Source organism: Apaloderma vittatum, unplaced genomic scaffold, assembly GCF_000703405.1.
Source record: "Apaloderma vittatum isolate BGI_N311 unplaced genomic scaffold, ASM70340v1 scaffold9299, whole genome shotgun sequence".
Classification (NCBI taxonomy): Eukaryota; Metazoa; Chordata; class Aves; order Trogoniformes; family Trogonidae; genus Apaloderma; species Apaloderma vittatum.
The window spans coordinates 25540-53239 of record NW_009736936.1 but is presented as its reverse complement, the minus strand read 5'-3'; the positions used below and the strand labels follow the sequence as shown (position 1 = coordinate 53239).

At 39.4% G+C, this 27700-nt stretch overlaps 1 protein-coding gene across 2 annotated transcripts; it reads left to right on the top strand.

The window, feature by feature from the left end:
- The first annotated feature begins 841 nt into the window (after positions 1-841).
- Positions 842-25515, top strand: ACBD5 (acyl-CoA binding domain containing 5). Of its 2 annotated transcripts, none has more exons than XM_009877144.1 (10): positions 842-975; positions 2537-2609; positions 6324-6435; positions 17908-18045; positions 18860-19060; positions 19787-19893; positions 21742-22018; positions 23344-23543; positions 25068-25118; positions 25402-25515. In XM_009877144.1, the coding sequence occupies exons 1-10, from the start codon at positions 842-844 to the stop codon at positions 25513-25515; spliced, it is 1407 nt and encodes a 468-aa protein (XP_009875446.1). The 2 variants fall into 2 exon arrangements, with proteins under 2 accessions (XP_009875446.1, XP_009875448.1); XM_009877146.1 differs by having other exon boundaries at positions 860-975; positions 25068-25112.
- The last annotated feature ends 2185 nt before the right edge of the window (positions 25516-27700 follow it).

Genomic DNA, 27700 nt, shown 5'->3' with positions numbered 1-27700 from the left:
GCCGTGCGGGGCCTCTGCTTCCCCGAAACCCCTGGCTTGGTTTGAGGGCTTCGGAGCTGTTGTCATGAATTGCTTCTGCTGAAAGAGTTAACAGAATAGGAAAAAAAAATAATCAGAATGTGATTTTTTTTGATCAGAGCAGTTAAAGATGGTTATTACATACATCGTTAATGCCAGTACCAATGGCACTGGGTTTGTTGAGGTAGTAGAATGAAAGTCACTGTAAACTTCTAATGACTGGAATTGAACCTCAGAGTATTCGATTTAATGCATTGGTTATGAATCTTTTCTGCCAGCTTTTACAGTTTTGTATTTACATTTTTTTTACCTCTACAAAAGTGTGTTCTCCAAAGGAAGAGGAACGAAAGCAGGAGATACAGTGAAACTGTTCCTGAAAGTGCTGTCAAATGCTCAAAGTAAACAAAAATGCTGCAGAAGGCTGTGTTTTGGGTTTGTTGTGTTTGTTTTTATTTTATGTTTGGAATATTTCAATAAGTTACTGTTTGGACAGTGACTTGCAAGATACTTTACTGACAGTTAAACCTGTCCCTTTGAACTAAGTGTTTTATGTTACTTATTACTTTCTTTTTTATTCTCGTAGTGGAGTCTGACCTTAAGAGTACTGAAGGTTATAGTCCCTTAAACTCCGTCTGAAACTTGCTCATCATAAAGTAAATATTGTCGGTGGTTTTGGTTCATGGTAGATGAGGGTGTTCCCGTTGTCTTAAATTGTCTTGCCATGAATCAGGCTGTAACAAGCTGCAGGCTGTTTTCTCACAGAAATATTAAGCTTGTAAAATACTAATTAATATTCTTGACTGCAGTTTAATTGTGTTTTAAAATGCTTTCACTAGGTTCATTCCAACCAACAAATGAAATGATGCTCAAGTTCTATAGCTTTTATAAGCAAGCAACCCAAGGACCCTGTAACATTCCACGACCTGGATTTTGGGATCCAATTGGTAGATATAAATGGTAACTTTTCATGAATTGTTGTTTTGGGTTTTATGTTGTGGGGGTTTTTTCTTTAATGCTTGGAGTGGAGATGTTTAGAAGAGTGGCACGTGGAGAAAGAGTTTAGTGAGTTTATTTCCCGCTTAAAAAAAGATCATTCACAACCTTTGATGCTCAAATTATTTTTCTGTCTTGTGTTCCAGCTTTCTAGCTCAGGTAATTTGTAACTTCTCAGAGTTGCAAGTGAAAACACTGACCTGGGTTCTGCAGGTGGGCAGGTTTTTTTGGGGCAAGCACTGTCATGGTACCTTTGCAGTGTTTATCCCATGTTGTAGAATAAAATTGTAGGTGATCTGCAGAATGAGTGATGTGGATGAGTGTCTGGAATTCTTCCTTCTTAGGTTTTCACGTATGACATGAGCCTGAAGTAAGTAAGTGCTCAGTGATAGCTTCAAGCTCTTGGGAAGAGGTCTGGTTTATGTGTCCTTCTGGTTTGTCTGCTTAGTGATAGGACTTCCCACTGTTTGTATTTTCCTTTTGCTGGGCAGACCTCTGATTCACCATATTGCCAAGATCTGTTTGAAAAGCCATGTGAATGCTTTGCGTATTATATTTTTTTAAATTATTTGTCCTGAAGAACAAGCATTGTTGCTGTCTTATGGTCATGGTCTTCTTGGGATCTGTGAAATGATTACTTTGACCTTTTTTTTTTTTTTTTTTTCTCTCCTTCCTTCCTCCCCAGTTTTCTCAAGTTAGGGTGAAGGGGGTATCTTTGCAGAGGGCAAGGATAGTAAACGTCCACCCACCTGGCTCAGTGTAGCTGAAATGTGAGCCAGCGATCTTCCTCCCAACCCCCCCCCTCCTGTAAGTGGGACAAATATCCTGTCAAAAAGAAGAGATGGTGTCAAATCAAGTGAAGGACTGAGTAAGGAAATAATTTTATTTCAGTCTGTGTTCTAACAGATCCCTTGCGCAATACAGATAAATTTGATGGCAGTTTTCTGCCTTGCAGAGTTGGAGAGGGTAAGATTTTTTTTTTTTTTAGGTCATAAGTAGCTGCAGCGGTAGCTGAGGGCAACGGTTAAACTATTTGCCTACTAGATTTATGTGTCTTTCCCCAGTTGCTAAACTTAAGAAGGGCAGATTTTTCTTGTAGCTTGTTTGAGCTTGCTGACAACTCTAAGTAGTGGCTGAAGTGTCTGTGCTTGCTCCTTTTCTGCAGCAGAGGGTCTTAAAAAAAAAGGCAAAAAAAGAGGCAACCTAATCAAAAAGGAAATGTGTGTGTCTCATGTTTAGGCTTGTTAACAGCTTACCGGGTACAAGATCATGGCTGGTCAGTGAGGAACTCTTCAGGCCCTCCCCACACTGTTCAGTTTGTGGCTTCTTTATTGATGTACCACCATGTGATTATCCTAGCAAATTATATATTTGGACTTAAAAATATACTTGTGAATTGTTGTTGCATTTTATTTGTATCAGAGAAACTTCAGGCATTACATAAATGACCTACTTAAGGCTCGGCTGAAAAAAACATCCAGTAGGCCCTGAAGATGCTGAAGATGTGTGTGACTTTCCTTCCTAGGGATGCTTGGAGTGCCTTGGGAGACATGTCCAAAGAAGAAGCCATGATAGCCTATGTTGAAGAAATGAAAAAGGTAAGTTTACTAATGAGTAGAAGGGATCTTCTAGAACAGAAGCACCAGAAATAAATTGGGGAAGATGTGTTGGTTCTTGCTGACTACTGCTGTCAAAACTCCAAATGAGTTGTCCTATGTGATCTGTTAATGTTTCAGTACTATGCTGTTTGGCCCACAGGGAGAAGAAAATTATGTAGTTCCTTGAAAAGGTATAGAATTTGTTGGTTTTTTTTTTTCACAGAAATGTTGAGAGGTCTAGCTGGTATGAAGCTTAGATGACTGAGCTGAAGAAAGTATTGAAATCATAGTAAAGGGGGCAGTGGGGAAAATAATGGAACTTTAAGAAAAATAGAAGAAAAACTGATTTACTGCAAACTGCCTCAGTTCTCAGGGTTGAGAAAGCTAAGTAATCCTTACCATGAAAAGGAAAAAAGCAACTGTCTAGAAAGACTTCAGCAGCAAGTCTCACTCTTACAGTGAGAGACTTGGGTATAGTTAAACATGTAAACTTAATCTTTCTTTGATTTTTCAAGAACTCAGCAACCTGAATTTTCTGTACCTGCCATGAAAATATTCCTTGTATGTTGCAGTCAAACAGTTAAATTGAGTAATTTGGGTTGTTTTTTCTGAATAATATGTAACTTGTAAACAGTCATAGTTACTATATTAAGCAGGACTTGCAGCATTAACTAAAGTAAACATGTAGAATTAACGTTTCTTGTCTCTTATTAACTAACCCTTTCCACTGTAGTCCTTTCACCAAAACTTTTTTAGGTGGCCTTTTCAATTTAAAGATTATTTACTGTCAATCTGGATAAAAGTATAACTCATCTGTTATTGTAACGAGGTTAGCATCAAGCAGAGAAAATATAAGTTCTACTCTGAATACAGTTGGTTTTCTCTTAGGCTGCTGTCTTGACATTGAACTCTTAACATGTTTAATAATTGATACAACAAAAACTTCTAGTAGGCAAGAAGTTGGAATGTGACTACTCTTTTTTCCTGTCTGTATTTTTTTTTTGTAATTTAGTTTCTGCTGGTATTACTGTAACTGCTGTAAAATGAAAACTAAAAAAACCCTGAGAAAATGCAGAAGGCCAAATATTATTCATTTGGTCAGAAATCTCACTAAATTTTAATAATTCCTTTTGAATGTGTGCCACCAGATATAGTGCTTCAAGTCTTGGTTTCAAAATGCGTTAATCCTTATTGTTTTTTCTTCAATGCAGTAATTGGTTTGATGAGGATACTTAAAACTAAGTGAAACTGCAATGTTTGTTCTAAAAAAGCCTGCTAGTAAGCTTCCTGTGAGGAAGTCTACTTACTTGACCCCTCTAATGAAACACAAATATTTTGCTTCTGTACAGATTACATGTGGGGCTTGGAGAGCAAATGACTTCTTGCCTCGCTCAGCTTTGAAACCGGGGAATCTGTTTACCCTGCTTTGGTGCTGTTTCAGCTCTCACATTTGAAATACTAGCTTCAGCTTTTCCAACCTGATTGATTCAGCTTGAAATGTCAACGGAAGTACATTTCACATGGATCCACTGGGTTGTTCTATCAGCACATACTGCACTAATCCTTCGGGTGTTACTGTGGCCGTTCTGCTGGTGCTGCATAGGTGTCTCTAAGAGGGCAAAAAAATCACTTGTGTGCTGTTATCACAGGGCTGTGTTTAAGGGTATATGAGATTGACGTTTTCGTCCCCAACCCCTGGAGTGTGTCCTTAGCGTGTGCATGTTGTGTTTGGGCTGTACGTGCATCAGATGAGCCTGTTGTGAGATACTTTTCTTGTGAGCTTGTTTGGTGCTTTCTTTTCCCCTTAATGTGGCAGCCTTGAAAATCATAGTTGTTGAGGAATGATGGTGAGGTTTTGAGGTGCTGCTGGGGGATGACCAAGTATGTCATAGTCTTAGCCAAGATGAATCTGAGCTCAAGTGTGTTTTGTTTAAGGTTAATTTCTCTTCCAAGTGCCATTTCTGAAATTTTAGATGACAATACCATTTGAACTAATCTATTTATACCTCAGGTATATTGTTTTGTTATGTATTAGAAATGACTGATATCTTCACATAAAAAAAGTGTTAGCGCTGTATGGTGCTTTTAAATTAAAACAATAGGCTTCATATATGAGTTGTCTGACATCCAAAGAAAGCAGTAGCTCAGGATCCATAATAACTTAATTTGCACTTTCAAATCTTAAGATTTGTGCCTAGTGGCTATATGAGTAAGTAGTTGATTTTGTTTGTGGAAGTATCTGCTCTTTTCTTGCTCACCTAAAAGCTAGCAGTTACAAAACTAACAGAAAGTGTGTGGTAAGATTCTGAGAATCGCTCCAAGTTGCGGAGAGAGATTGAGGTCCATTTAGAATAGATGAAGAGCAATTCTGTGCAGATGCCATAGAAATACACGTAGAAAACAGTTTACAGTGCTGACTATAGAAGCAAACATAAGTGTTAGTCTAGAACAGGTTTCTTGTTTCTCTCAATGCTATTGAAGTGAGAAAAAAATCAGAAAACTGTCCTCTGGCTGGTTCATACCCAGCTTTGTATCTGAGCACTGAACATTTCTCTCTGACTGATATGGAGTGAAATCTCTGCATTGAACAGATCAGAGAAGTGTCAATGAAACTGCAGTTTGATAGGATCGTTATCTCTTGGTATCCTTGATTGGTTTGCAAGTGTTGACGCGTTACCTGTGTGCCTGCCCTGGAGCTCCTGCTTTGTGTAGTAATGCTGTAGCTTTGGCTTCTACTACTTTGTCCTCCTTGGTCCTTTGAGCTGCGTGGTCTGTGGCAAGTTGTGCCTCCATCTGTTGCTTTCTTGGTGCTCTTCTGGAGGAGGAGGTGTACTGTAGCTCTTTGTTTGCTTCTACTCAAGTCTTTTCCTATAGCTATTGTCTCTTTTTAAAAATAATAATAGAGAATGAAGGAGGAATAAAGCTGTCGGCAAAAAGCTTGGTTGAAAGGATTTAAACAAGAATGGGATGATAATATTGTGTGCTTTAAAAATAATATTTATTTATTGTATCTCTTCTCGTATAATCTATTTTAAATGTAAGATTTTGCATTCCTGTCAGATGATCAAAGGTATTGGGTTTGTAATTTAAAATGAAGAAATTTCTACCAAAGGAAGAGCTCCAAGTGACTTCTGGAGCAGAATTTGGTTCTAATTTGCTCTGCTGAGTATGTCTTTGCGCTACCTCAGTTTTGCTGTATTCTGTCCATCTTGTTAGAAGGACCTAGTAGGGCACCTCTGATCTGCTCCTTATATCCATTGAAGATGGCAGGGTTTGACAAATATGAAGAATCGTCTAAGAAAAAAAATCTTTTCAGTTTCATTTTCTGTGGGAAGACTTGTCTAGAAAATAAATTGCATTAGATAACAGCAACCTCTTGAACTTTGAGTTGGCTTAGTTTGAAACTGCTGAAATAATGGGTTCCAAGGTCTACTAATACTGTGCTGAGGCGCTCCTTTAGTGGTGGCAAATGCATTAGCTCTCCCATCTTCATCTAAAATAGGTTAGTAGAGCTAGTTATGATTCTTGTCTGGTAAATAAGGTTTATGTTGTTTTTATTTAATAAAATAAAGATGAAAAAAATCAGAATGTGTTAAGTGACTCATTATAAAACTTGGTGATATTCCACTGACCAGCAGTTTCTAAAATCAGTTGAACTGAATGAGTTGTTGAAATGCTGTTTCATAAGATGCTTCATATTTTGGACTTGTGCAGATTCTTGAGAGCATGCCGATGACGGACAAAGTTGAAGAATTACTACAAGTAATAGGCCCGTTCTATGAAATAGTAGAAGATAAAAAGAACAGAGGATCTGACCTAACCTCAGGTTCGGACAAGTAACTTCCTTTGCACTACTAATAATCACAACTCCTGATTTTTATTTTTTTTGGGGGCTTGTTTTCTATAAATGATTCTAAAGCTAAACATTGCCTCTTTCTGTTCATTCTCTTTATCGTATGGCAGTTCGAATGGAGAAAGTCTCTAAGTATTTGGAAGGTAGGAATAATAAATTACGTGTAAGTCCATCTTTTCCATTGTTTTGGTGCTGTAGTAACTTCTGTGTTAGTAACTTGTGACTCCTGGGCTTGCCACCTCGTGAGGCTGGATTTTGGTTTGCATTTGAGGTACAAAACAAAGTTAGGCCAAGGAAACTGTATTTTTAGTCCTTGTCTACAGACTTTCTGAGCAGCTGAAGGAATCCCCTTCCTGAAAAAGTAGATTATTTAAAACAAATTAACAACTCCCCCAACCAAATCTATTTTCTGTGCTTCCATTAATAAAAGGAACAACTACTTAAAATGTGTACTGCTATACCCTGATGTAGCTATGGATTATCAAACAGCATCTGATCTAAAATAAATACTTAAAAAAATATTCTTTAATCAATATCCGTGCTTTTTTAATCATGGTTTTTCTAATACATATGGAATCCAAGATGGGTTTGTGAAACTTTGAAGTTTTTTGAGGCTTCAGTTCATTAAGGGAATATCTGAACATGTTAAATGTCTGACAAGTGGCAAACCTAGTGGTGTCATAGCTGCATAAAAATCAGTGTGGTGATTTTTATTTAGCAATACTGTTGTGAGAATGCTTTGATAATAACAGTTGTTATATTACAGGTAATGTGTTCATAAGGTTGTAATATAAGGCTTACGATTGTTTCAGTCTGGCTTAAAATTGCAGTTAAGCTTTGCCCTGTTGCGCTTCAATTTTTGAAATAGTTTTTAATACACAAACCATTGCACAAATTAATTGGTTTAATGTGTTTAAGAAATAGGAGTCAGCTGATTAAGTTGTCTTTTTTTTATGTCACTTTTTCTTCCCTCACCTTGGTTTTTGGTTTCAAGTGTCAGAGAAACAAATTGTTTTTCATTGTTTTTGAGGACAGGTAGTGGTATAAGGCTTTAAACTGCCATTTTGAAAGCTGTGTGATTTTGATTTTGATTTTTTTCCCCCCCAAGCAAAATTGTGTATGTTTCATGTCCAGAGTTTAATGAGCTTGCCTGACAGCTGTATTGACAGGCAAGATTATAAGAGTATTGGTAGATTCAGGTCAGTGATCTGTGTAATAAGGATTTACTTGCACTTGGTGTCTATGGCACAGTGCCAAAACCCACTTCTTAAAAAGTGGCTTATCTAGGCAAGCAGAGAATCACAAAAGTTAAACCATACCTATTTCAATAACAAATTTAGCATAATGTTTTTTTTTAAAGAGGCAGCTTAAACATAAGGCAGTGTAAGCAAAGCAGAATAGCAAATTTCAGCTTTATCTTGTTGTGTCAGTGTTGCAATAAATCTGGTGATATATCATCATTCGTACAGCTTAAAGCTGCAACATCTAATTATGGCACAGAATTTTCGCAAACTTTGTTGCATGTTATAACTTCAGCATTGCATTTAAGACTTTGAAACCTTTTCTTCAGTGGTCTCACTGCTTCCCTGATTAAAACCAAAGCTAGAAATAATAATTTTCGTTTACAGTACAGGTCTCAAAATACTCTACAGAAGTGTGGAAGCAGGAGTACCTTCAGTCTTCCAGATAGATGCTAAAGAATAAAACCAATCTGCCCAAGTCTGTGTTTGAGAAGGTGTAGACACTGATGATGATACAGTTACAAATTGACACATGATTATGTTTTAATTGTGTTAGTTTCTCCAGTCCTGTTTCTTCCCCTGCCCCCAAGCACTTATCTCTGTAGCTTCCATTGTGGAAGGTGTTTTTTCATGGGCAGGCAACTGGCATGTTCCAAAACCTGTGACCTTTCTCTTGAGTCTCTTCCTTCATACCTTCCTACTCTCCCCATCCTCTGCACCATTGTGTTTTGAGTTCACCTTCCATTCTTCTTCCAGCAGATTTTAATCCATATGAATATCATAGAATCATAGAATGGCTTAGGTTGGAAGGGACCTTAGAGATCATTTAATCCAACCTCCCTGTCATGGGCAGGGACGCCTCTCAACTAGATCAGGCAACACACGGGGACCGAACAGGAATTGCTATCTAATTGTTTAAGATTTGCATGCTAATTCTTCAAAATCAACAGTATTTTCAGATAGGTTGAGGCGGTGGTCTGGAAGTTTAGTGTATGTCAGCTATGGGTGGTGTATGGCCACTAGCAGACTGGCCTCAACAGATAAATGTAGCCTTTTAAAATGGAGTCAGCTCCTTGTGGTTTCACTGAAAATGATAAATACAAACCACTGAAATCTTGTCTTCCTGAATCAATAGAGCCTGTGTCTCTCCTTAATAAAGAATGCTGAAGCCTGATGACTTGTAACATCTACTAGACAACTAGGACAAACTTATTGGATCCAAAAGTTACAAATATCCAGACTTGCATGTGTTGGTAAAGAAAGAAAAATGGAGAATTCCCTCAAAAAAGTTGAGCAAATCTGAGGAGCATTTCAAAAGCGTGGAACCTGGGTAGTGTTTTGAAAGCTCATGCTGCAGCGCCTGTGAGAACTTAGCTTCTCCGGACAGTTCAGTCAGAAGTCTCCTTCTGACATGCGTGAAGTACTTCTTTACAGAGATAATCATTGACAAACTATTTTCAGGTGCTTAAAATACTAGACATCAGAGAAGAAAGTGGGTTCTTAGCTGTAATAGCACTGCAGAAGAGAACAGGTAACTGTTGCAGTGTTACAGAAAGACCCTTTTGTTTGCAGCTGTGGGAAGAGTAGAGGGAGGACTGTTGGGTAAGGTGGGGATATATGCTTTAGAAGAGCAACCTTTTAACTTTTTGCACTTGCTGGTAAATGCAGAAGAAATCTGATGTCCAAGCCAATGGTAAAAAGACAAGCCTCAAAGTACTGTTGCTCAGCGAGTTTGAAATTTTCAGAATGGGCATTCAAGACTTCTTGTTATATTACATCTGAAGATGTCAAAGGTGGGCTAGAATTGAACCCAGCTGATGTGATATTGGGTGAAAAATACTGAGTTTCAGAAGCAACTCATCCTTCTGAATGTTTCCTTGAAATATTTGTGGATGTTTTCTTTTTCCTGAATGTGAGTAAATCCAAAGGGAGGCAAGAAAATCCCTACCTGACAGGCCTCAACAACTAAGTAAAGTATCTGCAAATTGTTCATCAGTAGAATTTTCTTGTGTACTTTTTCTGCTTTGTCACAAGGCATTTAATCTGTTTTAAAATGCTACTAAATAAAGATGACCCTTTCCCTTTATGCTGAGTAGTAGTACTCTTTGTATACCTTTGTGAAAACTAAATATTGCCTCCGGTAATGACAAGTTACGCACTGCAGAGGCTCTGGAAGGTTTCAGCATTAGAATACTCCTAAACTTCGTCATCCTAATGAGCGTTTCTCTCCTGAAACCTTTGCTGCCAGCTGTGCTGCAGTTGCCCCACATGAAGCCCTGCTGAAGCAAGGTGACTCATTGCTGCACACGCTGGCTTTGGGCAGCGCTAATTGCAGCGCAGCGTGTTTGCGCTACGAGCCCATCCAGGGCTCTGTTTCACCAGCCCTTGTGTCAGTGGCAGACGCTGGCCTGGCTCATGGCTAGATAGGGCTAGATAGGGCTAGACAGGCAGTTTGCTGAGTGTCTCTCTGCTTTGGATCTGGAAACTATGTTTAGGAGATGATACTCTCTGAGATCTGCATACTTTTAGAACAAGTAGTTAGCACAGGACACAGGTAGATTTGGAGGGGAGGATTTATCTTGAAAAAAATGAGTCTGTTCCTAATTATTGCTTTCCAGATAGAAACACTTATTTTTAAAATGCAATATAGTTTCCAACTGTGCTTTTATAGCTTACGTATTACTAGTTTCTCTTTTCAGATAGTTGGGTTTTTTGTTTGTTTGCTCAAAAGGCTTCTCATGTTATTTTCAGCATCTTTGCTTTGTAATGGAGTGTTTGGTGGCATGCTTTCCCTGCTTGTGTGCGGGCCTTTTCTGTGAAACAGCCTCTGTTTGCTTCATAAGCTCACTTTTTTCATTTCTGTTTCACTTCAAATATACTTGCTCAATTGATTTCCTTCCTCTCTTCCTCACTAGGGTTTTAAGGAACTCAATGACTATGAATGTTCTTAGCTCTTTTTCCTCTTCTTACAAAGCAATAAAATCACTGTTACCCTGAACTTGCTGTACTTTAGTAGGATGTGTTGGATGGGTGGCAGCACCGCAGTTGCATTAAGGCAGGGCAAGCGTGGGGCAGGAGGAGCTGGTGTGTGTGGTTGAGAGAGATTTTTAAAATTTGGTCCTTTAAACTTTTTCTCCCAGTTTTCAGTGATAAGCTAGCAACTATAAGCAAGGTTGCATGTTATTTCAGGGAGGCTAGTGTGGAATTTACTACACAAATATTTTTGTTAATATCTCAATAGTTTAATAGCTTACCTTCAGAAGCATCTAGAACATTCTCTAGCATTTGCTGTAGGATGGGATTATTACAGGATTAAGGGCTGGGCTAGCAAGTGCCAAAGTCAGTGGAGAGTCTCAGTGATATGTGGATCAGTGTCTCAACAAGCTCTGGCTTGTCTGTTGTAATATACCTGCTTCAGGCTTTCCACTTCAAATCTGGGCCTACTTTGATTTGACTTCAGACTGATGGTATTTATGCTGATGCTGTCTAACAGTGTTGGAAACTAGGGCAGAGCATCAAGCCCGAGGATGTCACCAGCTTCTCTCTCTCACACAGAGTAGTAGAGAATATATTGCCACGGGGTGAGCAGCAGAGTATTCAGATGTGAAAATGTAAGAATAAAAATTATTTCTTCTGAAGTGGAGGATGCTAAGAGAAGCTTTCTTCCATGACAAGAAAAGCCTGCCTCTATTGTGTTTCATGCTGGATTGAGTCAACAGTAGCAGGTTTTGTGCATAATTGGTTGTTAGACCTGGATGTTTTTTCCCCCAGACAGACAGCAGTTCCCTGCAGAAGGGAAAAAGTCAAAAGATCATCTGGTTTTGAGAATCCAGTGTATGTACTCGCTTGCGGTAAAATGCTGGTGTCTTCCATTTTAGAGGTCTCTCTTGTAGGTAAGTGCTTGTGATGAGAGAACTGAAATCCAGATTTCTCATAGCTTTGTTCTACGAAGAAAAGCTACAAATAATTAGTAGTGGACAAGAGATACGGGAGGCTGGGGAAGAACAGATACAGGTAGTCGTAACTTGACTGCTTTCAGAGAAGTTCCCAGTGGTCGTGGTCTGGTGCTTCTTGCATAACTTTGTTATAGCAAAAATAGTTTAATCATAGCTTCTAAGATGTATGTGTTATCTGTGAGGCTCTGTTTAATATGGATATTGTAAAAGGCTGTTCAGCTGGCAGGCTTGGAGTCAGTGGCAGGAGGATATCATCCTATTTCCTATTTAGTGTGTTTTCTTGTACAGGGCAAAACGTCTTTTTATTCAGGCTGCAATATTATACGCCAGAGTTTCTGGACTATGGGTAACTCAGCAATAGGCATTTCTGTTGGTTCAAGCATAATTTAGTTTTCTTTATAGGATTCTGAGTTCACTGTGTTCATGTTTTACATTTTCTGGGACAAAACTCAAGAGCGTAATGCTCCTCTGTACTTGCCACGCAAAGCAGAAGTTCCAAACGTCTGTATCTCTTCCACACGTAAGAGAGCTTAGCAAGTCCTGCTTATTCGCCCAGATGAAAGTAGTATCAGACATGGGGGCATCCTGGATTCTGGAATCATCTTGCTGTTCTTGCAAGTTGCTATAAATATCTAAGCAGCAGGTATTTTCTTTGTTGATTCTCACACGTGGTCGTTGGCTAAAGTGTTGACAGTAAATTGGTAAAGCCTGGATCCATTGGTCTTGCCACATAAGCATCATGTAGTTGAGCTGTGGGTGCTTGGTGGCCCTGAACTCTGGATATCTGGTGGCCTTTGTGGAGTGACCTGCCAGTGCTGGGAATGCCTGTGGGGCAGCTGCTGTTCGCCCTGGGCTTCTCTTCATCAGGAAATCCCAAGCAGGTCGTCTCTTCTGGTGGCAGAAAGGAAACTTACCGAGTGTCCTGGCTTGAGCTAAACAGAATCAATTCTGTTCAGTGATTTTATTTTTTAGCTCCATCTCTTCCAAGAGACTGCGCTTTCTGAAGTTAACAGAGTGTTTTTGCAGACAGTGTCTGCTGCTAGAAGTGGTATGTTATGGTAGATGTTTGTAGTTCCTGTCGGGGATTGGGATGCAGAAAAGCTCTTGCTTACACTTGCTCCTGTAGTGACCAAGGCCACTGCTGGATCTTGTGTGCCACGCTGAGGGTGCCAGGAAGTAAAAGGTTGCACCTCTGGTGAGGAACAGGCAGAACAGATGGCCAACAAGAGTATTCCTTCGTATACATTATATCCAGTATAAGGTTGAAGGATCATGGGAGCTGAGGTCACTTCTTCAGTGGCTGATGTCTGAGGAGGACTCTGTCTGATCTTCTGCCTTTCATCCTGATCCTGAGTTCCCAAATCCAGCTCCCATATCGGGTTCCCCTCTGCTGCTGAGCCTGGGACTTTCCCAGTGCTGCCTGCTCTGCAGCATCAGTGGGGATTGCTACTGGGGGCAGTCAAGTTCAATATCAGATTTATATATATTTATCATTATTTTCACATTTTCCTTATTAGTACTATTATTGTTTTAATTAAGCTATTTAGTTTACTTTTCAAATCTGTGTGTCTCTCTGCCTCATTCCCTTTCCCTTACCTTTTGGGGAAGGAGAGGGGTTAAAGAGCACCTGTCAGTGTTCAGTGGCAGGCCCAGCCCTAACCCTCGACACTAAGTCAACCCCGAAACTTGATAACCTTATTTATATGGAAAGTATTCTGAAAATTCAAGAGAACAAGTACTGATGATATGGATGGAGATGAGAAACTCTGTAGATATTGAGAAGTGTGAAGATCCAGGGTGGCTAGTCAGGAATCCTAAATACCAGTGCAAGTTAATATAAATGTCTAAGAAGCTGCTATTGTCTGTGTTAGTTCTTAACCACAAACTATTGTTTTGATGTTTATAAATGGTAAGTAAAGACATGGATATTGTTGACTAAGCTGTTTTTTGAAATACAGTGGCATGTCTTAGAGTGTAACAGCTTGAAAAGCACATGAGCAGAGACAGGAATGGTAAGAAACAAGGGTTTAGTCTTTTGAAGTATATTAAAAGAAAAATAAGGAGAGGCTTTTTTTTCTCTGATACAGTAGAGTTTAGGAAGACTAAACAGCAAGAAAGGAAGACTGTATAGAAGAAGATCCTGCTGCCGTGATATGTGTGGTTAGAGAATACATTTTTCAGAGAACTTAAACTTAGTGCACTTAAAAGTGGTACAACAGGGGTAGTTAAGTAAGGAATTTTATATTTGTATGAATATTTTTGACAGCCCTTTATAAAACCCTATTTTATCTGTGCTGGTAGCTCATCTAAGTACTGTAGAACAGATGTTACAGAACAGGCTGGGCCCCTGGGTATTTTCTTTGTAGTGTGCTATATTAAAAAGAATGGAAGGAAATGAGGGTATAGAAACTCATGTTCTAGCTGAAGAGGTTATTGCTGCCAGATGCATGCTTGTACTCCTCCTTTCTCACTGCAGTCATTCCGTGCAGTATTGGGATAGATCGCTTTCGACACAGAGGTGGAGATTTGTGTAACTATGTGTATTGGAAATGGCAGAACGTGGTTGCATAAATTTGCAGTTGAAGCAGGGAGCCTATTTGGATCAGTAACAAGCGTGGAACATCAGGTTGTGATGGCAAGAAACAAGTTGTAGTCACTTGATAAAGCCATTTTGTACCGCGTATAGGTCTCTGAGATTTAATTTTTGAGAGAGCTTGAGTCTACATAAACATAGTTGTGCAGATAGGTTTCTGTATACAGCAGGTCGTAGAAATAACTTTTTAGTGGCTAAGATTTTGCTGCTCTTGAGCGAATAGTACAGTTATGGTATGTTAGAAAAGCACGTAATTTCTATTAAATAAGGGTGTACACAGCTAGTTAATGTTTTATGATGTGTTTCACCTGCTGTTGTAGACTGTTTCCTGATCGCTGGTGTTTACAAAGAATGAAAGAGACTGTAGGACATCTGTGAGGATAGTGTGGTGTGCTGAGCCAGCTGGCGGTACAGCTCCAGCAGTGCCTGGTAATTTTGTGTAAGAATTACATGCCTGTTCAGAAACCAAAAATACAAGGCATTGGAGGAAAAACCTGCTAGGCTAGGTTTTCTCTGTAAAATGATTCTCAAGCTGGGGCAGATTCACAGAGGCCTTTAAGCTCTTAACTCCCATCTGGGTAACAGAAAATTGCCTTGAAATAATGTTGGTAAGTTAAAACTCAAATACGTGTTTTTGAGAAACTTGCTCCTGTTATACAGGACATTGAGAAGAACTGTAGTGCTGCCTTTGAATAAGTATATTTGGAACTGCTCTTAAGAAATCTCTTAATAGAGCTGACATGAAAAAAATAAACATCTACTGACAGCTTGTAGAGAGGCTGTGTGTCTGGTCTTCACATCCTTTCCATCTCGCCATTTTCTTTTTTTAAATGCTGCTTCTTTCTGCTCGCATGTTGTTACTGTTACACAGCTCTTACTATATAGCATTTAAAAAAACCCCTCAATCCAGGCTTTTTACAGTAGGATATAACTCTCTTTTATGGCCACAGAGCAGTACAGCTTTGATTTAGAAAACTCTTGTCACAAACCTCACAGTTTGGTGTTGTAGGCAGTGAGATGCAAATAATAAACCAAGAGGGATCCTGTAGCACTTAAACAGTGGCATCAGGGAAAGCTGCTAATGCTTCGCCTGCAGCTGGAGCGGGTAAATAGAAAGAATAAAGGGGTGGGGTTGTGGATGGGATTAGCATAGAGCAAATAAGGTTTTAAAAGCTTGCTTGACTCTTCGCATTCATATTAAAAGATACTTTCCTCAGGAAGTAGCCATTAACCTACCAGGAGGTACTGTAGAAGTCACTACTAGTTGGGTTTGCTTAGTCTTCAGCTCTGTCACCCTCACTGTTAGTCATCATTGCTGGTTTCTTATCAGGTATTTGGAGTAACAAGGAGGGCAGCAGCAAACTGGTTTCACCATGTAGTAAAGGCAACTGGGGATGGGCCTGATGAAGGCAGCAGTGTAAGGGTTCTGAGGAAAAGTCCACATTTGAGCATGGTATTTCAAGAAGCCAAAACCCTGTACAAAACTGTTCTTCAGGGTTGGCATCAAAGCAACGCTTCTTCATGGTGTTTAGGAGCACTGTTTAGAAGAATGACTTTGTGGAAAAAATAAGATCATGATGGGTTTCAGTTTTTCAGGTGTCCCCTGACATGATACCATAAATCCGTTACTGTTGATACTTTTAGTTTCCTCTCTTTAGTTAAATATATGTGATGTATCACTTTTCCCCAAATTAATAATCTCCTTGCTGCAATTAAGTGAGGAGAGAATGTGTTTGAATATTCAAAGACCTTCCCTTCCAAAAGAAAAAACGTGTATCTTTAGAGCTTATGGCATAGCTGGAGCTGTTTACAATACCTTTGGTAGAGTGAGGAGCTTTAGCTTCAATTCTCCTTCCTTCACAGTTAAGGGTTCCTCCTAGTCTTGTCTTTCCTGTTTACTCCCACGACTGGGTAGAACACGTGGACTGTAGTGTTCCCACCCCTTGTTTCCAAGGGCAGGGTGATGCCTGCCTTACCCTGCCAAGGGAGCTGTGTCTGTGCTTACTGATCCTGCTCTGAGGACTTAACTGCTACCTTCTCCTCCTCGCATTGCTGCTTCTCAGAAAAAACATCTCGAAAATTGGGTTTCACAATAAATGAAACATGCTTGTGAGAAATAAACTGGGATTGTGTTGGGATTTTTCTTTGGTGAAACAAATTTCCTTGCAAGTAAGAAGTGTTCTTCAGTGAGGAGAAAATGAGTGTCTGATGGCTTATATTCTTGTAGTCTATCAGCCAGACAGTGGTTTTTCCAGTTCTCTTCTTACAATAAAGAAGCAGGATTTTTTAATCTTCAGGTAAAAGTTGGATTAAATCAATCCAAACAGTAATGCAAGTTGCCTACAGGAACATTACCTTACAGTAAAACGATGGTGTACAGGATATCTAACATATTGATTATTTCCATTCAGGAAGCAATTTTACTTTTTTTTTTTATAAATTATTTTCTTTAGCAGCATGGATAAGGTTTGAAACTAGAGAAATATGGGAAGGCTCTTCATTGCAAGATTAAAGCAGAAAACCCTTAGCTCTAAATTCCCTTGCTGCAGAGAAAGTAGCAGATCTGGTTTGGCAACTCCAATACAGTTGGATTCTATTTTGCTGTTTAATGTTAAGCCTAAATGTAAGAATTAATCTTTCAAGGCTCTGACAGAGGAATGTAGAAATTATGCAAGTGACATGCTGTGGTGACAACTGAAACAAACTTCAGCCTCAGAGTCAATGTGTAAAATGTGTGACTGTCTCGCAGAAACTGTCCCTTTGTACCTTATCACTGCCCTAATGTAGGAGGCGTAAATGATCATCAGGGTGTATTTAACCATATCTTTTTTTACAGGAGGTGGTAGAATTGTCCCTTAAATTACTGATGTTTTTAAAGAATCTTTACCTTGCAATTTTTTCTACAGTCAGAGTAAATTGTTTGTGATCCTTGGATTGATCAAAGTTGTAGCAAACAAGGAATTAGCAGTTACTTTGTCTATTTCAAGACTTCAAAAAAGTATTTATGTAATTAGACATGTAAACAAATACACTATTTATTTGTCTTTTTCACTGGAATCAGAGAATTTATTCCCATATATGCCCTTTGCCCAGTGAAGATCTGTATAAACTTGAGTCTTCTTTCCACATTTTTTGTCTGCTTAAATCGCTGCAGAACATTGATCAGAGACTGCATTTACCTTCTGTGTGAATCCTGTTGTTCACGTAATTAAATAGAATGTTTTGAAATTTTTTGAAGCTTTTCATCCCAAAAGGGAACTCTCTACAAAAATGCTGACTTCTGGGTTTAAAAGAATGTGGCCATATTGGTCCTAAATAAAACATTATTGCAGCTCTAGCGTAACTATGGGTAACAGTCTTGATCTGAGACTCGGTAGTGAAAGTGGCCTGTTGTCTCTTTGTAGTAGGCTCCCTCGGAATCATCGAGAATCTCTTCCCGAGTAGTCAGGCACTCAGTGGTGAGCCACAAAAGAGAAGCATTAAACCAATTAAAGAAGAGCTTAGAGAAATAAAGCTGGTGTTATTTGGTGCATCTTCTAATATGGAAATACTTTTGTGGAACTGTGACTAGTAGTTTAAGGGGAGGGGAGGGTTGTATATTTGTTTCTTTTAAAATACATTATTTTTTTTTTTACCTCTTTGAATTTTTTCTTAGACCTTAGTAATGTCATGACTTCCACTCCAAATATAAAGGCTGTGAATGGAAAAGCTGAAAGCAGTGATAGTGGAGCAGAATCAGAAGAAGAAGGGCTTCGTGAAGAAGAAGAAAAAGAACTGCAGCTAAATGGAAAGGGTATGTTTTCTGCTCTTGGACCATTGCCTCTTCCAAACTTATTCTTAACCACCTAAGTGGCAGAAAATTCCGAAGGATCGTGAATGCTGTGCTTTAGGGGAATTAGATGCGAATACACATGGATGTGTGTGGGGAAAAATGGCAGTGTCTCAACCTAGGTTATAAAATTTAGAACTAGTAGAAATTTGTGAGCTATGTCATACAATTTTTGACTTGGCTAGAAAGTTCTCTCTGTAGGTTAACTAAAAGTCTGTGCCTTGTATTGTTGGTTGGTTGGTTGGTTGTGGGTGGGTTTTTTGTTTTGTTTTGTTTTGCTTTTTATTGCCATTGCTGTTGGTAAGAGCTGTGAATGGCTGCATGGGCTGTAACAGTAGAATTTTAAATTGCTTCTCCCCACTCCCACCCTGAGAAAACAAAACTTTCAGTGAGATTTCTTTCGGGGGGTCCAGAAAGAGTTTTGTGAAATACCAGCATCAAGTTTAAAACAAATGAAATTCCATATTTAGAATTCTATAGAATTTTTTATCTCCAAGGAGATAAAAAATTAGGATTTTTATTTAATTTATCAGAGAGCGCTACTTTGGATTTGTTTACTTAAGTATCATCTGCTCTTTATGCAAATGAAATTTTCTATTCACAGTTCTTAGATGATCCGAACAATCCCTGCAACTGTGAATCTAGAAGCATTTATGTAATTTGCTCAGCAGTTACAATATACGTATGGTCTGTTAAAATGTTACGTACTTGAAGAAATATGTTTTGAGCTGTTAGGTGCATAGCTTTCTGTTTGCAAGGTTTTCTTGTTCTTTTACAGATTTTAAGACCGGGAAACCAGAATCGGCAGCTGCTAAGGATTTGGAAAGTGTTGTTACTAATGGCTGTTACAAGGACAGCTTTATCCCAGATATGCAGAATGGCATCCACACCAAATCTGCCCTGAATGGCTTGAACCCAGAGGAGGAAATAAAGAAAACGGAGCCAAGCCTAGAAATACCTAATAACAGCATTCGCCAAGGTATTGTCCTTGCAGGAACGTATTTTCATTTGCATATGCTTTTCACAGAAAATATTTCTTTTATTGAAAGCTTAATCCTGGGTTTCTAGAGACTAGCAATGGAGTCTTTCAGTTGTAGAAACCTGAAGAAGTAATTCTTCAAAAACCATCAAATTTAATACCAGTTTAAAATAAGAGTTTCTTTTAGCATCTCCTACAGAAGGAGAAGTGACTTCAGAGAGGCCCCAAACCCACAGAAATGCAATTGTTTAATTTTAAAAGCATTATGATAGCTATGTAAATACTGTGCTTTTGAAAGCTAATTCATAGTGAAATGAAAATCACTGATATCTTACTTGTCCTTGTTAAAGGCTCAACATATTTATAAATGCCAGTTTGATATATTTAGACATTAGTTTCATTTTAAAACTAACAGGTAACTGTATGCAAGACTGCTTTACGCTGAGCCTAATTAAGGAGGAGAGTGGAATGAATGAGATATAATGGAAATAATCTACTTACAATGCAGAAATGCCAATTTAAGATACAGTTGTCCCATTAGTAATAATATATGAATTATATAAAACCTTTATAACCTCTTTATGCAGAAACTAACTTGAGGATGACAGCCATAGCCAAAAGGGGCATGAGTTGAAGCTTACCTAGGCATTTTACCTCGTTGCTTTACTCTTCGCCAAGGTTAGCTCACATTCACAAAGTCTGTGTGTGCGTCTCCTTTCCGTACAGGTGCAAATGAAGAGAATACTGAAGAGGTCTTGGCAACTCAGCACTTGACCAGTGATTCAGACAGTGAAGTTTATTGTGACTCTATGGAGCAGCTTGGACTAGAAGAGGTAACAGCTTAGTATTCCTAGGGGTGTATTTTGAAACTGGTATGCTTATTTTTAAATAGCTTCCTATCTATCAAGTGAAGGTAGATACGCAGAGGCGAATGAACCAAGCCATGCTTACCTTTTTGCTGTTTGGAATATCGATGTTTGTTCTTTTTACTGTCAGTTATTTACAGCTTAGTTACTACAGATCTAAAAGGCTTGAAGTTTTTGCCATCAGAGAATCTCTGTGAGGGAAAGAACTGTCAAAAGCAACAGTACAAAGAAACTAAGGGTTGTGTCCACAGATGCCTTTAGGGTCTCGTAACGTATGTAGGGACCAGAGTCCAGTTACCTTTAAGAAGCAGGGAGTCTTTGCAGCAATGAGCTTTTTGCTTGCTCTTTTTTCTGGCCTGATGAATCTTGCGTTTGTTTCTTAGAATAAATAAAGAGTAAGCCTTAGCAGGTGGCCTGGGCCTGAAAAGTGGCCCAGGATTTCTGGGTTACTGGCTTAGTTTTGGCTGAATTTGTGTTCCAGCTGGAGTTGACTTACTGGCTGGCACCTCCTTCAGTGGTCCAGTTTAAGTGTGGACTTTGTGGATTGTGCTCAAACACCTAGTTTCTTGATTTTGGGGGGGAATATATGAGTGATGCATGGGATTAGAAAGACCAGTAAGCACCCTAATACTGCATCATTCCATTGTGTAGCTATTTCCCGAGGATCTAGAGAGTTCCCTATAAGCAAATAAAAATTTTGCCCACTAATGAGGCATGTTGAGAAAGGTGATTTGGTAGGAATGCTGCAAGCTTTCTTATCTAGGTGATTTCCCAATAATCTTGTGTATCGTTCCAGCTTGTCTGAGATTCTTTAATTGAAGTGGGTGGATATTTTTTCAGTTTCCCAACCTGCATGAGAAAAACTCTAGTTCAGATACATGTAAATAAATGTACAAGTAGAACTACAGACTGGTCAAACTAGAAGGTTCATTTAAAGAATTAAATAGTTTTTTATTGGAAAAGATGTGTCAAACATTCTGTCCTTCAGTTCTGATGATACAGGTTTGCAAACTGCTATTTGACAATTGGGATTCTTGCAGCAGTTTCCAATTGTTTGCCTCTCCTTTTGGTTATTTTGGCTTTTTCCTGGAGTTGTTTTTCAGCTAGCTGAGGACCCCAGTCTGCTCCAGCGTACACTTGTGCAAGTGCTTGTCCTTGCACTGAGCAAAGTGTTGCTTGAACCACCTTAAGGCAGTCTTGTTGCAGAACGTGCAGTTGCGACCTGACGAACACCTCGGTCATCCTTTTCTAATATCTTCCTGCAATACCACTGAGTTTGAATGAGAAGTTGATAGAGTTTACTGTGCCCTTCTTTTGTTTGGTGAGGGGTACAGGGTGCAGCCAGGATGTTTTGAACAGGTTGGTAATAAGCAACGATATCTCTTTGCCAAGTGTAGCTGCTGCCTACTCAAGGTTGTTAATAGGGTGTGACTTTTGATGGTGGTTCACAAGTCCAAGTTAGGATACTGCTTCATTGTCCAGGAAGCAAGGCCACTTTTACAAGGGAAAAATGAACGTTTTCAGATCTTAATGTTCTATTTTTGTGATTACGGAGTATTACTCGGTTGGAAATGTCTATAGTTATTCCGAGTGGTATCGCTTTTCTGAGAATATTTGTCTCAAATGCCTTTTCAGTCTATAAAGGACATTTAGACAATAGTAAGCACGTTATGTGGGAAAATAACTGCTCCCGTTAAGTCTTTAGTTCTGGGCAACCTATCTTCTTAAAGTGAAAGTAGAGATGACGCTTCTTCCATTTTTATTGGTTAACTGTCGCGTTTACAGAATTTAATTACTTGCTGTGTTAATTTGTAGCCCTTGGAGATCATCACATCAGCGAAAGGATCTTTAAAGCATTCATCCCATTTCTCGGATGTAGATCATAATCTTCATTTAGAAAATACTGATTTTCCAAGGCACACTTGCATGACTTACGGAAATCTCCAACCTGGAAATACTGTAGAGGGAGCAGTTCAAGAACAAGGTGAAGTCAAGTGTGGAGGAGAAGATGGCAAAGCAAATAATGGGGGCCCTCACAAAGAGAAGAAAGGAGGAGAAAAAGCAGATTTCTACAATGTCAGAAGGGGAAGAGGTACAGTGCACGCTCCTTTTGTGTTCCCCACTTCCCTGACTGCTGTAAGTTACTGGTGCCTCAGCAGCACTTGTCAACATTGCCCAGTAAGGCAGTCATGGTTCTGTCCTTTACAATGAAAATAGATAACAAAATCCTAATTACAGTGGGTAGCAATCGCTTTTGTTTTCAGAGTATTTATTTCATTCATAATAAGTATTACAATAGGATTTTCTTGTGCTATGAAATCTTGTATAAGCATTCTGACTCCTCCTGGTTTGGCTAACACCAACAGGTGCTGTTTAGGGCACCTGTCATTTTAGAAATCTTCAAAACCTGTTGGTGCATGAGAAGCCTTTCTTTACAAGTTACGTGTTTGTTTTTAAATGCATATGCATTTATACCTCTGTGGTGTAGAAACCATGGAACATCTTGGAAAGGTATCAGTGACGCATGTTTTTCTATATAATTAAAGCGTTAGCCACACCTTTGAGTGATTCTGATACAATCTATAATTATTCTTAAAATGTAATGATTCTTAATCACATAATAGTCCAGATGTTCAATTTATGTTGAACTGCTCTTTTTAATTCCATAATGCTTCTAGTACTGTCACCTAGGAGCAGCTCTGTATGCTAGTGGCAGGATCTGTTTAGTTTTCTTTTACGAAAAAAGAAGCCAGAAAATATTTATATATGGCATGTCTTTTTTTTATAGCACTTACATGTGATCAGATGCAAAAATGAAAAAGAAAATCCAAATGTAACATTTATGTTGAAAACTATTATGAAGAACATACTATAGTTTAACCATCTCTGCTTCTCTCTCTCTCTCTCTCCCTTTGTTTTACTTGGATTTGCTACTTGCACGTGGAAGCAGGATAGGCTAGCTGTACAGAGTTCAAAAGAGTATTGTAGGTTTCAAACAATTATATTTTCTCATCACTCTATCCCAGTGTTTTTTCTTTTCCAGCTGGAGACTGTGCCAAACTTAAAACAATTTTAAACATACCCTTGATAATAAGACAGCTCTTAGTTTCTTTTTGCCAGGGCAGAATTTTGTGCTGAATTTTACTGGATGTGAATTAGTAATTTTTGCTAAATGTTTATGGAGTTCTGAGATCTCAAATGATACTGTCACACTGAGGCTGTAGAGAAACATTCTAAATGATGATGTAGTAACCTCGCAGTGCTTTTGAGCTGTCTGAGTACAGCCTGTGATCAGGAGTACCGCGCTCCGTTTGGGAGGGAGAAAACTGAACTGATAAAATGTTTTCAGTACAGCTGATAGCCCATTCTGTGTTTTATGTATCTTTTTTTTTTTTTTCTTTTCCTCCCTCCAAATAGGGCACAGGCTTCAGCCTCTGGGAGACGGTTCACAAGGGGGACAGATGGGTAGTGGAGGGGACGGAGAGCGCTGGGGCTCAGACCGAGGACCCCGGGGGACCCTCAACGAGCAGATCGCGGTAGTGCTGATGCGGTTGCAGGAAGACATGCAGAACGTCCTTCAGAGGCTGCATATGCTGGAGGCGGTTACAGCGTCACAGGTATTCATTGAAGTTGTTTGATTGCTTTTTATTAAAATTCTCTGGATGTTTTAATGCTTTTTTGGATTACAATTTCAGAAAATATTTTCTTGAACTATGAGGATGTTTTGGTTGTATTCTGTAGTTTATTCCAACCTAAAATTTCTTATTGGTAACTACTCTCAGGAACACAATTCAGGATTCATGTACATGTAAGCAAAACGTGCGTTTTGACATAGAAATTACCTGTCTAGTTTTTACTGATTTCTGATCAGACTAATCTTAGCCGTAGTTATTCATACACATTAAACAGTCGCTGTATGAAGATTCCGTAGTTAATGTTAGTAATGAATGATGCCAGTTAATATTTTCATCAGTAGATCTCTTAATCTTCCAGACTGGGAAATGTTTGCAGGCAGAGCTTCTGATTGCATTTTTCAGTTAGCAGAAGACTGATTCTTCATTGTGTTCTTCCCCTGTGAAGTAAACCACCTTTCTTGGAATTTCAAATTATGTGTGCAAGATAGACTAAAAAAGTCTTAAGAAAGTGTAGATATTTATTGTGTTGTCTTTCTTCATCTGTTTCAGTGGAGGTACTGTATCTTCAGTTGTGAATACAACTGAACCATCAACCCAAAAATGTTTGATTTTGTTTGATTTGCTTGATATGTTTTGATCTACCTAAGAATGAGAGGAGCTGTACAAGCAGTATCCTGTGAGCTGCACACACTCCAAAATTAAGGCAGCCAGGAAAAAGGATTTATTAAAACCATGACTTCACTCTGTCACAGCTATAAATAATCTGATGTCTGGATACAGATTGATTGAGCAATATATGAAAAAATAGTAATAGATTCCTCCACAGCAGTTCATGCTGTGTTTGCTACCCTTACCTGAAGAGAAACAGAAGCTTCTGTTTCAAACTTACATAAATTAAGAAAAACGTAGAAAACTGCCTTCTTTGTTCATGAGTAGCAAAACAAAAATGTATGGGAATAGTCTTGAATGGTTCCTGGTGTGTCTCACTTCCTGGATTACCTGGAAGATTTGGAGCAGAGCATTCTCTTTCCTTCATGCTGTTAGACGTGCCTGTAGCTATAGCTCACGGCAGGCCGAAACAGTGCTTTCTGCCTTTGTAGAGCCTAGCGATGAAACCCGTAATCATGCAAATTAAGCTGGCGGGATTTCTACTCTGGGTTGCAACTGCTGAGACAGGACTAGAGTTGAGGAAGTTGCACTGACGAGCTGGACAGGGGGGTCTTGAAAAACCACAAAGCGATCCAGTTGAGTGACACAGATTCATTTTATAACACACAGAGAAGTGATAAAAATCCTATAAAGAGTAATGGAAACATGACAGGTAAGATAGAAACTGAGTGGAGAAAGGGGAGTTGCACGGGGGTTGTTCTGGTCCTTAAACTGTCACGTGTACAGATTGCAAAGCCTCTGCAAGATGAAAGACTTCGTATTCTCATTTTGTGAAGCAAAAAAATTTGAATTGCAGTTTCCTTTCTTATACTTACCAGCCTTTGTTTGTATTTGAAGGCAAAATCTGCAACAGTACAGTCAAATAATGAACCTGCCTCCTCTGTCAAGGTAAAATATTGGTTTTTCTCTTTGTAAAAAGCCGTGTCAATGATGATAAAAGATGAGGTGAATACTTTATATCTAGCTCTTGGTATGTGCTTTTTGCATTGTATCTCCTTTAACTAGGAGAGAAAAAGTAATCTGAAGAAGTTATTTGATAGATTAATCTTTTTTTCTGGTCTTATTAATATTTTCTACTTTGATACTGTAGCGTTTGAAGTGATTGTGAAATATAAATGTGGTATTCAATATACACAGATTATTGATGGAATTTTTTTTCCCTTTTCCTTAGAAACCATCATGGTGGCCCTTTGAAATTTCTCCTGGTGTTTTAGCTTTTGCTGTTGTCTGGCCATTCGTTGCCCAGTGGTTGGTTCATGTCTATCTTCAAAGAAAGCGAAGGTAAAGACGTGCATTCAGTAGAACATACAGGCTATATTTTATCTGTTTAAACAGATGAAATGTTTAGTATATCGTAAACTTAAAGGACATAAAATGCTACCTTCAGGCATAAGAGGAATGCAAGGGTATGCTCATAGTAAGGCTTTGACAGTGTATCGGAAACATCAGGTGAGTATCGAAATGGGGAGCTTGGTAATAATTGCTTTGATAAATCCTGTTTCCTTGAGTTGTTTCAAGACACGTCTTGCTCGATGTTCTGCTGTATTTATCAGGGACTCATAGCTCTGAAGCTACACAGCCAAAGCGGACGTGTGGTACTGTCCTTGGTGTGGTTATGACAGGAGGGTACATGTTTCAGTCCTAAGAACTCAGGCCAAATGTGCAGCAAGAGATTCTGAAAGGTGGTAGGAGTGCTTGCCATTAGCTGGGAATTCTAGAGAGACGTGTATGGTTTTCTTTACCTTCAACATTTCTCAGCATAAGAAAGTACTGGTTAATTTGACTTTATGTGCGGTATGCCTTACATGGTAATTTCGGTTAAATCTATGAAAGATGATGCAGGATAACTAATTTCAGTGAGTGAGGCTGGGTAGCTTGGAAGTGTCTCCGTGACGTTCTTTGACCCTTTCACTCCCAATATGCTCTTAAGATATTTTCACTGCTTCTAGACAACCTCGTCCCCTGGTGCCATCAGAAATTCTTTTCCCCATCAAATCCGTTGCAGAGTTCCATCTGTCACCTGTTTTCTATTTAACACTGACTAGCACCTTACTATATTTTTGTAACATCTACTTTGACTTCCTTCAGCTGAAGGACAGTTGTGTTCTCATCTTTCCTCAACTCTCTTAAACAACAGAAGATCAGCTCAACGTTCTCTGGTTGCTACGTTCTTCAGCTTCACACCAAACTGTATTAGCTTAGTATGCTCCTACCTTTTAAGTGTTCTCCTCCCTGTCAGTCTGCAAAGAGTCTGCATATGTGTAGCTCTCACTAGAATTAATTTAAATTCTTCTAGCTTTTTAATGCTTGACAGTTCTCATGATACAGTTTTCTCTCATACGACAAATCACAGAAACACAGGGCACCTCTGGAGGTCATCTGATCCAAACCATCTGCTCAAGCAGGGACACCTGCAGCTGGTTGCTCAGGACCATGTCCAGGTGGCTTCAGAATATCTCCAAGGAGGCAGATATACCTCTCTGGGCAACCTGTGCCAATCTCATAGGAGAGATATTCAGTCACCTAATTATCTTTGTGGCCTCTTGCTGGACTCCAGTATGTCCGTATCTCCCTTGTACCCAGCACTGGATGCAGGACTCCAGGTGTGGCCTTTCCAGTGCTGGTTAGGGGTAAAGGATCACCGCTCCTGACTGGCTGGGAGGAATAACGCAGCCCACACCACTATTGTTTGTGTTTGCTGCGAAGGCATGTTGCTCATGTTCAACTTGGTGTCCACCAGGACCCCCTGGTCCTTTTCTGCTGAGCTGGTTCCCAGCTGGGCAGGCCCCAGCTTGCACTGGGACCTGTTCTTCCCCAGGTACTGGACTTGGCACTTTCCGTTGTTGTACTTCCTGAGGTTCTTGTCAGCCCATTTTTCCACCCTGCTGAGATCCCTCTGGTTTATCAACCCCTCCTCCCAGTTTGGTGTAATCTGCAAACTTGCTGAGGCTGCAGATAATTAATGAAGACATTGAACAGGACTGCCCACAGGACTGACCCCTGGCGTGCATCGCTAATGACTGGGCTCTGACTAGATTTCTGTCACTGATCACCACGCTCTGGGCCCAGCCCGTGGTGGTGTGAACCGTGCCGTGCCTACAGTGGCCCCAGGTCTGCCAGGGAGTCACCCGGGCTCGGAGCTGTCACTAGCAGCCGTGGTGTTACTTCCACTCTCTGATAAAACCACAGATTTTACTACAAAGGCTTTTAGGAAGTTACATGCATTTTCCTTATTTCTGCAAATGTGAATGGAGATTTCCATTTCATCTGCAAGGACAGTTTTTTGAAAATCGTCACCATTTTTTTAGTATCTTATGTGAAGCTCCTATGAACTTCAGTGTCGTTTAGCCAATAGCTCTCAAATGGCCAGGTTCTCTCTCTCTGTCCCCCCGTGCCCCACCCCAGAATAGTGTCCTTGCAAACCTTTTCTGATTGTCTGTTCTGACCTCTGTAGCACCCTCAATCAGTTC